The 14,272-nt window shown below is 36.1% G+C and overlaps 1 protein-coding gene across 1 annotated transcript in view; it reads left to right on the forward strand.

Moving 5' to 3' along the window:
* Positions 1–14,272, forward strand: part of LOC119774839 (voltage-dependent T-type calcium channel subunit alpha-1I-like) — a gene marked incomplete at its 3' end in the record, with an annotated part of 204,036 nt that overhangs the window by 63,207 nt on the left and 126,557 nt on the right. Inside the window, exon 2 of the mRNA XM_038272535.1 lies at positions 11,721–12,135. Coding sequence (XP_038128463.1) covers positions 11,735–12,135 — 401 coding nt within the window. The remainder of the gene's footprint in view (positions 1–11,720; positions 12,136–14,272) is intronic.

The following is a 14,272-nucleotide window of genomic DNA, read 5'->3' on the forward strand; positions in this document are numbered from 1 at the left end:
GTTAAAACTAAAACCCTTTGTGCAAATTAGCAATAATTTACTTATGGCAACTTCTGTACAATACAAACTCAGCATGAAATATACATTTCAGATAATCTGTAATATTCTTTTTATGGCCGTTGCTATGGAAAGTATTAGAAGACATGTTGTCTTTTATTTTTCATCTATGCTCTCTCTCCCTCCTTGGATGGTATTTTTAAGCACAGATGAATATCTATGACATTCTGGAAAATACTGATAGATTTTGATCCAGATTTTATCTGTTGTTGGTCATGCACCTAAATAATGGTAACTGGTAAAAATGTGCTGCTCAAAGGTGATGGTATTGTCATTTTCACTTTATAATGGGTAAATCATGTAAGATAAAGATTTTTAGCAACTTTTTATTATTATTTCTATATCAATTCTGTTTTAATTCATATTGAGAAAAGGCTGAGAGACAAAATGAACAAATGGGTTTGCTCTCTCTCTATCAGTCTGGGTAAATACTGCAGCATTTGCACGGTATCTCTTCAGCCAGTGTTACTTGGGGGTTAGGTGGAAAAATCTCCCCAGGTCCAGAACAAATCCAGCTGACATTTGCAGTCTCACATGCCATGAGATCCAAGACATCTTTATAGTATTTCAGGCCTGCAGTCTCTGTGTGAAAATGGTTTATGTCATGTTCTTTAGTGACAGCATTGCAGTGGCTCCCTCTTCAACTCCTCCAGTTGACTTTACTCAGTAAAATGTTTTCCAGGTAGCTTTTGGGGCTCAGACATCAAGCAAGAACTGAGCACATTGCTGTCCTGAAGTAAAACCCTGACACATAAATATTCACTCTAAATCCCTTTTTAACTATTCACAAGACATAGATTGAAGCAGATTAAAAACACAGTCACCTTACATTTTTTTTAAGAAAATTTTAAAACATAGATAAAACAACACTTATAATTTAATTGCATTCACTCACTGGTACAATTTGAAGGGCCAAACAACTTGTCTTTAACCAGGAGGATTTAATTCATGATGGACACCTTTCTTTTGAGTGTGCATAGTAAAATTAAAAATATTTTACTTGAGTAAGTTACTACTTGATACTAAATCACCAATCTGTGTTCATATTTGCCATGAAACAAATGAGCTGTGTTCTGCTTTGTACCTTTTGTATTGAGTTATTGCTTTGGTCTTCCCATAGTCCTGTTTCCGTTTTGTAAATATAGTGTCCTTTCTCTTATCTCCTAACATACATGACTCACTGGTATTCTATTTCAGCAATAATTTTGTTTTAATTCATATTTATCTAAATTGTTTTAAGTTTTAAGTTATCTCCCCTGTATGGATACTAGCCTGCTCCCTGTGTATCTCAATGTATTGGATTATTAAATATGTTGTGCATCCTCATTGGTCCACTTGTGCACTTAGAACTATCTTGAGCTAAACCCACTTAAGACACTGGATATAGTGGTGGACACCCCTTCAATTACCTTCTATCAACCTCTAAAACACTGTGGGCCGGATTTATCAAGATCCAATTTTGCGTGCAGTAATTTGCGCTCGCAAACTGGAATTTTGCGCGAGGGGCTGAACCATGGTTTGCGGGTGATTTAACAAGAGTGATTGCGTAACTGGTGGAAGGTGCAAAACTGTTGGAGACGCCCTATTTAAATGATGGTTTTGCGCGTTTTGTGGTTTGCGGCAAAAATTGGCAACCTTTATTCCCTAAGGTGCTACGTGCTGCAAAAAAAAAAACAAAAAAAAAAAACAGGTGTTTTGTATTGGCCTGTGACTGTGGATGAGATCCCCGCAGCATTTGGCACGTTGCTCCACAGGCTCAGGGGGAGAACCCCGACCCCGTCGGACAGCACTTCTGAAAAAACGACATTGGGAGATCCCAGCTCTCGCTGCAACCGTACACTGGAATGACCCAGATGCAAAAAAGTGCATTGTTGCAAGGAGTTTTGTGATATCTGGTATTGCATGGGTCCTCCTTGTGGCTGGCTCCAAATCCATTCGGAGTTCCCCCAACAGCTCCAAAATGGCAATGCTGGATAAACGATATGTTTTGATGATCGTTTCCTCGTTCATTGCAAAAATATTCACACGGAGTGAAAAAATGCGTTCTCTGCGTCTCCTTGCTTTATTTCCATGTCCTCTTCTTGCGACAATAACCGCTGCCATGTGTGCGCAATTACGCATACAGACCATTTGCACCTTCTTTTGAAACGTGTTAAATATAGAGTCAGATACCGTTAGCAAAATTGCGTTCAGGTTTGATAAATCACTTTGCGAGTGCTAAATTAATATATTTACATGTTCTCCTCCCACAAGACGCACTTTAGCGTGTAAACGCCCCATATTGCATATTCATTGCAGAAAAAGTACTAAATGGATAAGAGGCGCTATTTAGCACGTTTTAAAGACCAAATCCTTTTAGCACGCTGTTGATAGATCAGTTTGTACATTTTTTAGCGTGCGCAGTGAAATAGCTCACGTTTTAATACACGCAAACCTTTGATAGATCCGGCCCTAAGTTAACGTTAGATCACTTCCTGTTTCAAATAACAACCCTTTCTGAAGAGCTAGGGTGGTCCTCGTCCATATATAATGGCTGTGTCCGATCGTTTGCCCTAACCTCTAAACCCTCAATCACCATATAGAGCAGGGACTATATAGTGGACTTTATAATGAACTCAGTTAACTGACCGTTCGAACAAATGATTACTACCTTTTGCTTCCCAATGGTCATGTGACTCCACTTCACTGCACAGTGCCTGCGCCATCTTTGTTCCCTCTCGACCCCAAAACAGATCCCATGATGCGTTGCAAAGAGAGCTCTTGCAAAGCATTCTGGGATCATTTAAAATAGCGTAACCACTAGGGCTGGGCGATAATTCAATAACGATATATATCGATCGATAGACGTGTGGCGCAATAGAAAAAAAGAGGGTTGATAAAAGTTCGATAAAAAAGAAACGCAGTTTTCCTTCCTTCTCATTGTAGCCTTGCATGTAGGTTTATGCTAGTCACTGCTTCCTCCCAACCAATCACAATCGCGGACCCAGGCACGCCGTCACCAAGCGCCGCCCTCTCAAACCACAACACAGAGCACATGAAGCTGTGCAGCAAGAGGAGGCGGGGGAAATTGTTTCAAAGAAGGGTTTTTGTAGTTCGGCAGTCTGGCAGTATTTCGGTCATGGCAAGTCGGACCAAAAACAAACCACAGTCATCTGGAAAATGTGTAGGGAACCAGTGAAAACGAAGTCTGATAACACAACCAACTTTTTTTTTTTTTATCATCTCAGCCGCTCACACCCGCAGGAGTACCAGCTGTGTAGGCCCCGGTGCGGCTCTCTTCCGAGGAATCTTCGGAAAATATATATATATTTTCAGTTCTGGGCAGTTTCCCACGTAGTTCTAACAATTGAGATAAAAATGCTGAGGGGCCAGAAACTTCAAAGTAATAACTCAGGTTAAAGCATGAAACGGGGGCGGCGGTGGGGGGGCATTTATTTATTTGTTATATTTATTTTGGTCACTTTTCTGGTAACTTTAGTTTATTCTTTGTCAGTATTTAATAACATAACTCAGGTCTCTTAAGTTATTTTTCTTTAAAACAATTTTGTTATGGTTAAAAAAGTTGGTTAAATAAAGATTTAATTCGAAGTCTGTGTTTGTGTTTTTTTATTAAAATTAAATCATTTAGCAATATTATAAAAAGTCCAGGCAGAGCTGCACATAAAATATGGTTTCAAATCTTTTCAATAATTATCGATATCGATCAATATGCATTTTTTTTTATCGATAAGCTTTTTTTCTATATCGCCCAGCCCTAGTAACCACTATATAGTGCTCTAGGAGTTAAGGTGGGCATTCTGGCACAGCCATCGTTTCTAAGAAAGCCACGCAGAGATTGTACTTCCTGTAGCAACTCAAGAAGTACAACCTTAGAGAGAAGTTGTTGGTCACCTTAACCACCATTATTCAGTGTGTTTTGTGCACATTCATCTTTGTGGTTTGAACGACCCACAAAAAAAGACAGGCTCAAGCTGCACCAAAAAGTTAAGTTTAGAAAGAGATTATCTGGGCTGAACTTGCCTCAGTTTCAAAAAGCAGCTTTACTGAAAACATTAGAACTTAAAAAAAATTCTAAACCAGAAATCAGGGAAACTGAGTTTTCCGTTTCATAAAGAGAGTTCACTCAGCCTCTGTTTCTTTTACCAGGGAAACATTTTCCCAAAAGCTAACCTGGCCATTTGTCGTATTTTTGTGCAAACAATAAAAAAAAATATTTCATTGGGTCAGTTAGACACATTAGGTTTTTTCAAACAAAAATTGCATCTCCCTTTGACTGGTCTTATTAAAAAATGATCGACATTAACTGCAAGAGAATTAATGTGTACCTACCACATTTAGAAAATTATGTTTATGAATACTGCCGTCTGAGCTCAATCCATGATATACATCCACAAAGTTAGCCAGCCTCACATTTGCAGCATTATACAGACTTATTTGACAGAAATTGATATTAGCGAGAGAACATTGGTGTGTGTGTGATAACAACTTAATAGAAAATAGAACTGCACAGTCAAACAGCACCAATCCCATAGAATTGCTTCAGGATGTTCCTCCTCTGCCTTCTAGTAGGTTTCTTATGGCTGATAATATGCAGGTTATCATATGTAACAGCCACTTCCGCCACCTCTAAAACCGTAAGTTGTATTTACTATTTTCCTACTTTATAGATTTTATCTTCTTTATTTTCAATGTACATAAAACAAAAACCCAACAACGTTTCAAAGTTTTACTTCAAATGAATTATATTATCTGCTGTGATTTTTACCAAAGTAGAATATATTGATCAACTACCATTCAAGCAATAAACAAGTTTTCCCCATAATGATATTGCCGTTACAACAGGCTATGACAAGCCATTTTGATATGTATTAGTTTGACTTAACATATCTGTGAAAACATTTTTCCTTGTCAAAATTACTATTTTTAACAAAATGACATTCTTCATTTCTAGAATAAACATTCTGGATGTTGAGAAATTAATTTCAGATTGCCATACTCCTATTGTTGCAGTTCAGCATTTGTATTATTTTAACTATGAAAAAATACATATTCAATTAATTTGATTATTATTATTGATTTGACGTCAACATGGCCTCTTGAATTGTATAAACATTTCTAGATATATAAAACTTAATTCTTACTAGTGCAATTTTCTTTTTTTTACTTTCCAAAGTTCAGTTTCCACTGCAAACTCAAGCAGCAATTATCTGATCCTATGCCATCTTCCTTTCCTTTGCAGCTGTAGCTCTGTTTCTCTTTATTTTAAACACATTCTCCAATTTTTATTTCTTTACTCCTTAAATTCTCTAGTTCCAGTGGGGTGAAATAGGCACTTCCTGTTGCCCCTCGTCATGGTGAAAACATTGTTGAATCAGGGCTCCACTAATAAAAGCTTTTAATACTTGTTACTCTTGTGTTTAACTTGTGTTTAACTCTGAGTGGACCTACTTAGAGTTGGTTAAATTAACTCACCACAGCTTTTATGAAACTAAAAACTCAGGGTTTCCAACCTTTGGCTACATACATTTAGAGTGAGGGATTTGAGTTAGAGTTTGTTAATCCTGCTTTGTGAAATTGACCCCTTCTCTCCATTGTAAAGGCCTGTAAAGGTCCGTGGCCAGAAAAAGAGCAACTAACATTGCTGTCAACTCCACACACCTTAATAATGGTCTGTATATATTTTTACATTATTTTTAATCAAAAGTGTACATTTTTATATATATGTTGCTGAGAATATCACTTGCTATTAGTTTTCTGTCCCAGAAATAATCAACATTATAAAGAAAACATGGATTACATCTAGCATTTTTGTAACATTTTTTCACTAGAAGCTTTGATGGATAATTCCTTGCTTACTTTCATATCACCAGTGTTTTTGTTTACACAAATATCACATTGTGAAACCTTTAAATATATTGCAGCCCCATAGAGTAAAATTATGCAAACAAGGAGTAGATTACCAATTGTTTTGTTTTTATTTTTTTACATGAACAATGCAAAAAAAACACATTTGCTTATGAATGAGTCAAGTGATCAGGTTTGTTTTTGTTATATGAAAAGAGCACAGTGATCAGGCACAATAATCTATCACATCACTCTAATTTCTCTTTTTCAGCTGAATTGATTTGACTGACCACGACTTATTTTTGTTAGCAAGTAGTAATTTTTCAAGGGCACTACATATTTGATTTTGAAGAGAAAGTCCAAAGCAACAATACATTTAGTATCACATTAAGCATTACAGCAGTCCTTGAGTTTGACCAGCAATTGCTTTCACAATATCAGACACACTGAGCATGATAAGTAAGGTGCTACTTCTTATTTACACTGAAAGTGCTAATCAAGTTTGACAAAATCAGTCTAAGTTATTCTTTTGTGGCTTTTTTATTGATACCGTCTGATGAGAGAAGATATGGAAATTACACCTTTATTTTTTTCATCTATCAAAAGACTTATGTCTGCAGTAGTGTCTGAATAACAGAACTTCATAATGGTTGTGTTACAGTTCTCATCTAATTTTGATTATAAGTTCCTTTAAAGTGTGTTTCTAAACAGACAATGTAGCAAGGTCTTGAATCCTTGCTCATTTGTCAACCTATTTATATATCTGAAGTGAAACACCCAAAGTCTGAAGGAAATGTCAGGAGGGGATTGTGGGGGCAGCAACGCTTTCTCTTGGGCCTACTTAAGGCTTTTCATCTAAGGTAGCCAACACCATTATTGGACTACTATGGATGCTTTTTAGTGCCCCGTGCTTAGATGTGTATGGCTGACCAAGACAATGTTGATGTGGTTTATTCCTAATGAACGTGTCTTTTATGGGATGTTAAATTTCATATAAGTTATAACTTTAGTTTTAAAGAAAATTTCCGGTCTTCCGGCTTGTCATTACAGGTAGTTTTGCCTGTAGGTGAGGTTATGGACCATTAAACTTTCCCCACATCCACTAATAAGGCTCGGTGCCACATCAAGATAACAGTTAGCCTTTGACTCTGTTGTTGATAGTTTAAACTGTATACAGTAGGTGTCTCAGAATGTTTGACTAGTGTTGTCAATCCATTTGGTCATTATAAATTGGCACAAACCTAATTGGCTACAAATATTATGTGTTATGGCATGGTAAGGTGTTCCTACACTCATTTAATTTTAATGCTGCCTGGCACATTTATCAGGGGGTTGCACTGTTACCATCAGCTGCATTATATTACGGCATCATCTTTTATCAATAATTGCAAGTGTTTAGATTAGGCAGAGGCAATGTTTTTCTACTGCATTTAGCTTGTGATTTTTTTGTACTGTGCCACATGTTAGTATAAATCAGAATAGAACATAAAAAAATCCCTTTTTTGTCCCACAATGGGGAAAATATGAAAAAATGTTGCAGAAAGCTGAAAAAGAAAAAATGCAACATTATTAATAGGTTTTGATAGTTATACGCAGTGCTTAATGTATGTGGTAGATACTGTACACTTGTGAAGTAGAAGCAAAAGAATTGTTCAATTTTTTGGTAAACATAAAAATCTACAAAGTATTCATGCTGTGTTTTTCTATGCAGTATTTGCACTGCTGGTTCAGCTTTCCACATCTATCAGCTAAAATATATTGACATTCTTATTTGCAAACCAGCCATAACTCCTTAAAATCGATCTTTTGTATGTTTGTACTGAAAAATATCTTTTATTTGATGCTTTATGACTGCAACATGATTTGATGCGCAGACTAAAATCTCAGTAGAAGAGCTCTGATGCTTCTTTATGCCTGCAGCCTATATTCCCTGAATGTACTTTGGTCTGGAAGTTCCAAACCGCTGTTCTTTGGATGTGACATCACACACACACTTCCATGTTAAATGAGTCTGGCATTGCAAACAATCAAAGTGTTATGTTTAAGATGGACATTGCGGATACTCTTCTGAGTATCCACAATGTCCATCTTAAACATAACACCTGGCATTCAGCTAAAAGTCAGATACCAATGGCAACTCCATATAAGGTGAAAAACGTTTAAAAATTTTCAAGTGTTTTGCAGATGATTAATTGGTATGAGGCTCAAAAAGAAATGTAATATCCTTGAGATTGCATTTATCTCTTTTGCCGATCTTAACAATTTTGAACTTTCCTGGGATGCTCATCAAAGAGTACTTCAAAAGATAACAATGATCTCAGCTTTTACACTGGCCTTTGATATTGTGTGATAAAGCTTAGAATAACACATGCTTAAATTTTATTAAAAGCAGTTTTCAAGAAACCAGTGTACTGTGAATTTAGTGTATTCATAGATAAAGAAAACATAGGCTATTTTAAATAGTAAAGTAAATTATCCTATATATAAATGTGTAGGTACCTCAATAAATGAAAAACGTTTCTTAACAACCCCACTCTATAAAGCAAAAAAAAAAAAAAAAAAAAAGAATTAGCTTGCACAGCAGGAAAACCTGCAACAGTATACTGATGTGGACAGAAAAAAAGAAGTTTGTCCTTCGATTTGGCCCAAATTTGAAATAAAAAGTAGTATTCACTTTTGTTAGATCTTTATAGACACATTGTGTTTTGTTCATGTTTTTTGTTCAACCAAACTTAAGTACTGACATCTGAGTTTTGTAGAACAATTAATACAAATAAAAGTGCATTTTAATAAGCTTACATTCTAAAAGTGTTCCAAAAAAATCTCATACTTTCCAACAGCTTATATTTATCCTTTCAAGTGTTTTGTTTCAGTTTGGAAGCTATTATTCATTTAGTTTTTTTTTGTTTTTTTTCTTAAAGCAGGATTTTATAGTCAGTTGATACAGCCAAAAGTCACTCACCTTATAAAAGCTAGATATTTTATAAACCATACTTTTCCTTACTAGGACATGACTTTAAACATTGTAACATCAAAAGAAACACATTGCACATTCCTACAAGCATAATTTTGGGAAAAAGGGTGAGTTATATAACCTTTTTAGTCATGTTTTTATTAGTCCTGAGATGCTTTTTTAAAGAAATGACCAATGTGAGCTTGATGTGCTGGTCTCTCTCTCTCTCTCTCCCTCTCTCTCTCTCTATATATATATATATATATATATATATATATATATATATATATATATATATATATATATATATATATATATATATATATATATATATATATATATATATATATATATACACATACAATATAGACCAGCATTGTTTAGCCGCCATGAATTCCCTCCCACTCTTAGGATGGCTCCTGCAACACCAGACGCTGTAGTCCTTCTGTCTACCCATTACCTGTGAGCTTCATCACAAGTCCTATTGAGGCCTACCTCGTTAGCTTCAGGTGCTTTTAGGGATGCACGATATAATCGGCCCCCTATCTGTATCGGCCTGTATCGGCCTTAAAACTGAATATCGGACATCGGCCACCCCACCGATATTTAATCCGACATTTGATCAGCTTCTGAGTTTCTAAAGTCTAAAACAAAAATACTAGTTATTTTTCCTCAAAAACTTCTTTTTTACAGACTTAAAAACTTCTAAAGACGAGGGAAAAAATATTGATGCATTAAAATATCACAATATCTTCATATGCTGATATATTGCCATTTAAAAACACCATATCAATCTCTTTTACAAATGAAATATTGCTATATGTCATCGTTATGCTACGAAATCCCCTGGAAATTCACAAAATTTTGCCATATTTTTATATGTTGATATATTGACACGGTATCTATCTATTTTACTAACAAAATCTCACAAGAATTTGCAAAATATCACGAGAGTTTGTAACAGAACAATGAAATTTCACGAGATTTTGAAAGTAAAATAGATCGATACCGCGTTTTTAAAAATCAATTTGATATCAGCATATGAAAATATATTTGAGTATATTATTATTATATAGTATATTATTTTCAAAGTGTCAGTAATGGATAATAAAACTGCTATTTTCAATGACTACTTATTTTTGTCCAGCTTTAACATCGATATCGGTTATCGGCTACATGAGTTTTAAAATATCGGCATATCGGATATCGGCCAAAATCCCAATATCGTGCATCCCTACTTCAGATGCCATACGGAGGTTGCTGTGTTCCTTTTGAACAGTTGAATTAATCTTTTACTAATGCTCAAATCACTGGTTAGAATCAGTGTTATTGGACATGGCAACTGGCGGGGAAAAAAAGGATGGAATGAGAGCTGGCGAGCACAAGTTCTCCACTTAATGGCCAGGAAGAGTTGAACCTGTTCTTATCACCTTTTAAATTGTGGTCCAACTAATAGTAAACATCTTTTATATCAATTAATCTCTGTTCTGTGGAAGATAAGGCATTTACATACATTTATGAATTCGCGAGCGCAGAGATGATGGAACTGAGCGTGACAACAGTGTGTTGAGAAGAGTTTTTCAGAGTTGAGCACGCCCAAGACCGGTTTTGAACGCGTGCATTTTGTCTCACTGCACGCTCGGCTTGGTTCCTGTGCGCTCAAACCGAAGGCACAAATATCGCTCCATATTTCCAGTGGCCAGGAAAGGCTTAGCATGTAAAAGATGTGTGAGGCTGAGGGCAGCTGCATTGCTGTAGGGTCTGTGAGCCTGTCATAGGAAGAGTTGCTTTTATCCTGTCTTTGGTGCTTCTCGTTTCAGGCCTTTCCAGCAAAAGTAAGAGAGAAAGATGCAGACAGCCTGGTACTGGCTACCTGTGGTCATCTGAAAGTAGAGCAGTAGGCCTTACTTAATTTTGTATAAAAGTTGAAGGATGTGCCCACCTGCCAAAGAGACACATGCAGGTAATCTCCCCGATGTGACTTGACAAGTCATGGGGAAGAGAGGAAGATGTGATGGGGTCCTAGGCTTCTATAGAGAGTCCACAGGGGGTTCAGGATGTTCCTTTGATGCTCCTCTTCTGGCAGTGAAGCAGCAGAGTGGTCCAAGCTCTTAATCTGGAAACCAGTTGTGCATCCAGATCCAAACTATGCTAGGTATTCCATCCATGTAAATATTTATCGCATGGCTGTAAGGCACAACATGGCTAAATATAGCACTTGCTCTGTATATTGCTGATAAGCAGAGCACATGTGCCTGACACTAGAAATACAGTATTCTATTAAATACTGCATACATCCACGCAGTAACTTGTGATTGCAATATTCTACATTGGGATTTGGTCAATAGTGGCATAATACTACCATGAAAAGAAAGGGTTGTCTGGATTGATGAATCGTGTTTTTGTGTCATATTGATTGTTGGGTGCATGTACGTTGCTTAACAGGCAACACTTGGCAAAAGGAGGCAGTTTGGGAAGAATAGAAGCTGGCAGAGGAGATGTGATGCTTTGGGCAATGGTTTGCTCAAAAACTGTCAGTTCTCCAATCTGGATGTTGCACTGAAATGTTCCACCTACGAAAGTATTGTTGAAGCCCACTTCCACTAGTATCTGGGAAAATAAATCACTAAAATAGAAACAAAGTACAAATATTTTCAGAACATACAAAAAAAGTATTGCCTATGACATTTTCCACCTAACCATTTTGGACCATTCTTTCTAACCTATTTATGTCTATTTATGAGAACGTTAAATTTTGCACGATAATCTTGCATTAATGTTTTTTTTTTTCCCCCCACAATCTATTCTTGTTCTTTGATTTTTTTAATAAAATACCACTCTGTTTGTTCTCTTTCTTTTATTTAAGAAACTTAGGTTGCCATGAGTGAGGAGGAGGAGGGCCCTGGTGTTGCAACATCAACAACACAGTCAGCAGCAACAACCTCCAAGGTAACAACAGCAATAGCCAAAAGCAGGGATGTTGTTGTTTCATCCTCGTCCCCCTGCTGGTCCTCTCCTTGTTACCACCTGTATCCTGAGGAAAAAAAGGCAGAAAAGGAGGAGAAAGGGATCATTAAGGAAGAGAGGATCAAGGAAGAAGAAAAGGAGCTGAAGGAAGTGGAGGAGCGTGAAGGTGATGATGAAGAGGAGGATGATGATGACAGCAGCAGCGATACCAGTGTGTTAGTTGTGCCCCATCCTGAGCTGGTGCCTGTGGTCTTCTTCTGTCTGAAACAGACAACCTGCCCCCGCAGCTTGTGCATCCGTATGGTCTGCAGTCCATATCCTTTAAGCTGAATTCCATGAGTAACGATTGTGTGGGATGTCTGTAAAAGTCCTGTCTTTCAATATCCATATTCATGATAACTCACTCTTTTAGTACTTATCTACTTCTCTGTAAGGAGAAGCATTATTTTGTTAGTTCGTGTTTATGATTTTTCCTCAACAGATAAGTTCAAGTCAGCTTCATATTCTTTTTTAATTTGTTTCAAAATTTAGCCACAAGCCTCATATATATCTTTATAAACTTTTATCGGTGGACCAACACAACTAAGAATATAAGTGTGAGGCTAAAAGAAAGGAAAAGAAGATAAATTTATTAATATCTGTTAAGTAACTTTGATAAAGATAACTTCAAGACAACTCCTTTATTAGGAAACCAGCATCATGCCTTGGTCTGGTATATTAAAAACAGCATGCTAAATAGTTCAGCTAGCTTTAAACTGAAGAAGATATTTGAAAAGGAAGCAAAACATTTTTATTTATTACTTTTTTTTTTTTTGGTGCTGTTTGCCATTTTCTGGATTCCTATAGGTCTTTACCAGTATATAAAAAGAAAATCTTAAAAACCTTAAGGGGCATGAACACTTTTGGAAGTCACTGTAATAATCAAAATTTTCAAAACTTTTGCAAGTATTGTATGAAAAACAACTTAAGTATTCAGATTAATTATCATTTAAGATGATGTTTGCAAATTGTTACATCATTTTAGACTTTGGAAGGTTTTTCTTCCAGCCTTGTAGTTACGGTACACACTATCCGTCTATGGAAATACTTTATTGTTCTTGTCTTCTTTGATAGCAAAGACAAGAACACATATTTCATGTTGTTTCGTTTTGTTTGTTTTTTTTTTCCCTTATAAACAGGCTCATATCATAGCTCTGTCTGTGAAAGTAAGGACATGTGTGTCAGATTACAATACATGTAGAACACAGTGTTGTGCTGCCCACTCAGATAAGCACAGAGTGCCTAATAAGAGTCTTAAGAGCAACATTTACAGTGCATTGATGTGTGACTCACAGTTAGAGCTAATGTATGGGCTATCAGTAACAGCACAGTGAAGTGAAGAATGAGAGAGGGAAAGATATAACCAACTGGTTGAGACTCACTGAAGCGGGATGAGACATTTGAAGAAGGGAAACTGCAGAGATGGGCAAAAAAGGAGTGTGAGGCCGTAAAGGTGAGGGGCATAAGAAGACAGACAGTAAGAAACAGACAGTTGAGGGACACAAAGGTTTTCTTTTTTTTCCTATCCATATGAGTTTGTTTCTTTCTGAAAGCCACGATTTCTTTGTGAGAATTAAACAAAATATATAATTTTACTTACAAAATTGCCTAAAGACAGCAAACCCTAAGGCATGATGTTCATACCACTGTGTTGCACTATAGAAACATTGTTTTGTTTCTGTTCTGTTTGGGATTTTTAGCGGTCCTTACTTCTCCTTTAGTGCCATTCACCCTTGGAGTTGTGGCTCAAAACTATTTTCTTGTTTTCAAATTGGAAGGTTTTATTTCTTTTTCATTTTTTTTTGTAACCTTTTGTTGCATTTCTGCTTCTGCAAATTATAGATGTTGCGTCAGTGAGTGATAGTTATTTCCATCTAATAAATTGCAAACAACTGTTAATGTAAAATTACATATGTGCATAATTAGAATGAAATACAATACAATATAATACTTGTGGCACTTTTATTAATGATTCTTGCAAAAATTAGATTTTACATAGAAACCATCTGACCAGTGGTCTACCTCTATTTCTTTGATTAAACAGCTCAACTGAAGATCTTACAAGAAATAAATGTGCTCTTTATCACTCTAACAGTGTATTCAAAGCCATTTAGGTTAAAAAAAAAAGTGTAATCTCAGTACCAAAGCAATGTCTGGATAGATCATTTAAACACTTTAATTTCACAGTGAATCCATTGGTACACACTTAATCATACAATTGATCGCCTAATTAGTGTAGGATTTGTTAACAGCCTTAGTCCGAGCAAGGTAGAACTAATATCAGAATTAGCCGTATTTAACAAGTTTGTGCTTTTTTAATTGTATTTTCACTTTGCAGAGTCCTTAAATGTCTTTTGATTCAGTAAATCTGTTCCTATGCAGAGTGAGAACAGTCTGCTGCACAGCACATGT

The sequence above is a fragment of the Cyprinodon tularosa genome, unplaced genomic scaffold (genome assembly GCF_016077235.1).
Source record: "Cyprinodon tularosa strain WSP-4 unplaced genomic scaffold, ASM1607723v1 ctg834, whole genome shotgun sequence".
Classification (NCBI taxonomy): Eukaryota; Metazoa; Chordata; class Actinopteri; order Cyprinodontiformes; family Cyprinodontidae; genus Cyprinodon; species Cyprinodon tularosa.